General features: G+C 53.1%; 1 protein-coding gene across 1 annotated transcript; it reads right to left on the bottom strand.

Moving 5' to 3' along the window:
* Positions 1-1995: 1995 nt before the first annotated feature.
* LEP (leptin) lies at positions 1996-4079 on the bottom strand. Its single transcript, XM_059932650.1, has 2 exons — positions 3936-4079; positions 1996-2355 (listed from the first exon to the last, which is right to left on the bottom strand). Exons 1-2 carry the CDS (start codon positions 4077-4079, stop codon positions 1996-1998), a joined length of 504 nt encoding a protein of 167 aa, XP_059788633.1.
* Positions 4080-4319: the final 240 nt, after the last annotated feature.

The raw sequence follows: 4319 nt of genomic DNA on the forward strand, positions 1-4319 counted from the left end.
TAGCCTGTGGGTCCCAGGCACTGCCCTCCTCAGCTCAGCATTTCCCACCTGCTGAGGACCTCATTGTGGCTCAGCTGCTCAGTTGCCATGGTGAAATGACAGCCTTTGCATGCTGGTGAGTGGGCTTTTACCATCTGGAATGCAAGGTCCCTGAGGGTAGGACTGGATTTTAATATTTATTTGGTGAGGTTCTCAGTCCATGGCACCAGTTGGGGTTGAGCATAAGCAGGTGCTCAGTCTTGAAATTGGTTGCTTAGATTCCAATTTCCTTGGACAGATCCACCTCCTGTAATGTGATGACTGCATCACAGTGACAGGATGGTGGGAAACCCAAGCCTCCTCGTTTTTTCTACTGGACATGACCTCTAGCGAGAAGGGCGCTGCTGGAGGCTGGTCCTGGGGTCCTGGGACTCACTGACCCAGTGTTGACCCAGGTCTTGAGACCATCTGCTAAAGCCCACAGACCCCCTATAGATTTCACCCTCCCACTGGAATAAAAATCCTTCCCAAATGGATGGGAAACATGGACTTGCTTTGGGTGAGCATGCAAATCCCAAAGAGGGACACTACCATGTTATAAACCCAGTGTGGGATCAACCCAGACCATTCAAAGGGCCACACCAAGGACCCCTGCTCTGGGGATCACTGTCTCCAATGTGGGGTCCTCACTCTCTGATGAGCAAGACCACTCTCTAGCAGTCAGAGAAGGCCAGAGCCCACCACTGCCCCAACAATCTCCAGCTTCAGCCCCCTCACCACTCCGACCCTGGGCGGCTGGCAAAACACCACAACCCTCCTGAAGGAGTCATCTCCTCTTCATGAAAACCACGAAGATGAGAAAATGACCTCACCCCACCCAGAGAGCCCATCACACAAATGTTATTCAGAAAATACATTCTGGATTCTTCCCCCTCCCACCAACACGTTCCCTACCTCCCGCTGCACATGGCTATATGTTACACTTGACAAAATTCATCTTCTTCTTTTTAAAAATAACCTGGCACTTCGAGATCCATTCAGGGCAATGACATTGCAAACACTGTAATTTAAAGTCAGTCACAGTAGGACTTCCCTGGTGGTGCAGTGGTTAAGAATCCACCTGCCAATGCGGGGGACACGGGTTCAAGCCCTGGTCTGGGAAGATCCCACTTGCCGTGGAGCAACTAAGCCCGTGCGCCACAACTACTGAGCCTGCGCTCTAGAGCCCGTGCTCCGCAACAAGAGAAGCCACTGCAATGAGAAGCCTGCGCACCGCAACGAAGAGTAGCCCTCTCTCGCCACAACTAGAGAAAGCCCGCGCGCAGCAACGAAGACCCAACGCAGCCTAAAAAAATAAAAAAATAAAAAATAAAAAAAAGTCAATCACAGTAGAAACAAAGCCAGTCTCTAGAAAACTAACTTGAGGGCCCTCAAGTCAGTCAAAATGGGTTTGCCTTGGTCAGGCCCATTGATGGGATTGGAAACAGCACCCCAGCAGCATCCCGAGCCCTGGCTGACCCCAAAGAGCCTGGAAAAGCTGGTGTTTTGCTTCAATTCCATCCAGAATAAAATGCATAATAAATAAATAAATGCTTCCGACTTGTGTTGCGTGGGAGTATCCAGCTGTGTGTGCCTGTAGCCTTTACGACGCTCCCCGGATTTTCAGAGGGAAACTTTGCTTGATCGTCCAAAGGGTCTGAAATCACCCCGGGGCCACGGTGAAGCATGCAGTGAGAGGGAGATGGAACAGGGAGGAAGACTTCTGTGAAAATCCCAGATCTAGTCCACTGTTTGCTGGATGGGCCCTCCTTCCCGGTGGGCATGGATCCATGTATTTATATCTCTGGTTTCCTGCCTTGGAGTTTTCTGCCTTTGGAAGAAGAGTGGCTTAGAGGAGTGACAGAGAGATGACCCGCAGGCCTGCATAAAGGATGTCCACACAGGCTCTCTTCTCCTGCAGACACCTGGAAGCTCAGGTTTCTTCCCTCAGCTTTGGGAAGAGAGGCTTTCAAGGCTTCAGCACCCAGGGCTGAGGTCCAGCTGCCGCAGCATGTCCTGCAGAGACCCCTGCAGCCTGCTCAGGGCCACCACCTCCGTGGAGTAGAGGGAAGCTTCCAGGACGCCGCCCAGGCTCTCCAAGGTCTCCAGGGCTCTGGCCTGGGGCAAGGGGCAGCTCTTGGAGGAGGCCAGCAGGTGGAGAAGGTCCCGGAGGTTCTCCAGGTCATTAGATATTTGGATCACATTTCTGGAAGGCAGACTGGTGAGGATCTGTTGGTAGATCGCCAATGTCTGGTCCATCTTGGACAAACTCAGGACAGGGAGGAGCCCAGGGATGAAGTCCAAACCAGTGACCCTCTGTTTGGAGGAGACGGACTGCTATGCAGGAGGAAGGGGAGAGCAAGAGCTCAGGGGGAGAGAAGTCAGCTCCGCAAAGCCCCTGGCCCTTCCCGCGAGCGTGGAGGTGCCTCCTTTCCCCCTTCCACACCATCCTGCCTAGGCCCTTATTTCTTGTGCCCACGTGGCTGCCAAGCCTCCAAGCTGGTCTCCTGGGCTTCTGTCTTCCTGCCCTTCCCAAACCACCCTGCCCTCCACTTCCAGACCAGCTTTAGCAGGCCGTTTCCTCTTCCAGATGCCTCTGCTATAGAACCAGCCATGATTCCCTATTTCTTACTTACTGACTTAAGTCTCTTCCCCAGGCATTGATGTCCTCCATACATGCCCCTCCCCAACCCTTCCACCCCCAGCGGACTCCTTCCTCCCAGACAGGTTCTCCACGAAGTCTCACCCCCTTAGGGATCAAGGCCCCGTCTCACTCCTCCACTCCAATAACTCTGGTTACCAGGAGGGGCTCTCCCCCTCCCCCGCTGCCCATGGCACTCACTTCCTGCACCACACCGGTCGGGACACTCTGGGTCTATCATGTGCAGCTTGTTGAATGACTATTTTGAAATCAAGGAGACTTAAGCGTTTTTCCCTATGAAATGCTCAAGACGCTATCTGGTTCTGAGCTGTCCCTGCTTCCGGCCACCTAACGGCTCCCTGGCTGCCCAAGGCTCCTGTTAGAAGTCCAGAGTGGCCAGGAGATGTGGAAGTCTCCAGATTGCTCCATGCAGATGAACAAGTTGGCTTTTAAGGCAGGGGGCTATCAAAAGCCACGTCTGAAAACCTTTGAAGAGGGCATGCTCTGTTCTGGTTCTGCAGGTGTGTGTGTGTGTGTGTGTGTGTGTGTGTGTGTGTGTGCGCGCGCGCGCGCGCGCGCGGGGGGGTGGGGGGGGAGGGGAGGTCACTTGCTTTACCTAATTTAATCTTGAACCTTGTGAAGACTATTAAGATAGTCCTATTATCTAGATGACGAAACCAGGGTTTAAAGACATTGAGGAGCTTAACTAGCTTAAGATTTTACGGATAGAGAAGAGAAGGGTGAGGATTCACACGTAGCCTTCCTAATTCCAAATACCGGCCTCATCTGGGAAGTGGCTGAAGGTATAGGCTTGTGGACCTCAGAGAAAAGACCCAGGGGACATCGATAGCCATTTGCAAATACGTAGAGGGTCGTATGTGAAAGAGGGCTTGACAGGCAGGACCAGCAGTAATGAGGAGAAGCTTCGCAGGGTCAGAGTTCAGCTACCAGCCAGGAAGAATGCCTAATGATTAGAACGTTCTAGAGATGTGTTGGAGGCCCAGAGAGGGTGCTGCTGGGGCTCTGGTCACCTGCCAAGGGGACACCGGACCGTTATGCTCTGGTCCTGGGCACTAGGATTCCAGTCTGGAAGGAAGGGGAGTGAGGAGGTGGGAGGCAAGGGGAGCAGGAGAGCAGAGGCAGCTGTCCATGCGGTAGGGAGGCGTCAAGGCCGCCAGGCCCCTTGCGCGAGGCTGCACAGCCTCAGCCAACCTCTGAGGTCCGATTTCCCCACGGGCCAGCCACAGTTCTACCTCGTCTCCCAGGCCCTCCCTACCGTGTGTGATATGTCATTGATCCTGGTGACAATCGTCTTGATGAGGGTTTTGGTGTCATCCTGGACTTTTCGGATGGGCACAGCTTCAATGTAGGACAGATAGGGCCAAAGCCACAGGAATCGGCACAGGGGTCCACAACGCATTTTTCTTCCCGGGATGTGCTTCTGGGGCCTGAAAACAGAAGGAACCACACGTGGCATGTCGCTGGGATCTCAGAGAACACCCACATGTCACGTTACCAACCACATTCTCAGATGCGGATAAAAGCGTGATTTGCTTTCTGCTGTGGTTATCATTTCCTCAAAGACAATTCATTATCTAGAAATACAGTAATGAAATGCATTCCCTTGGGGAAAGGCATGGCCGGATCAAGAAAACCACGG

Source organism: Balaenoptera ricei, chromosome 9, assembly GCF_028023285.1.
Source record: "Balaenoptera ricei isolate mBalRic1 chromosome 9, mBalRic1.hap2, whole genome shotgun sequence".
Classification (NCBI taxonomy): domain Eukaryota; kingdom Metazoa; phylum Chordata; class Mammalia; order Artiodactyla; family Balaenopteridae; genus Balaenoptera; species Balaenoptera ricei.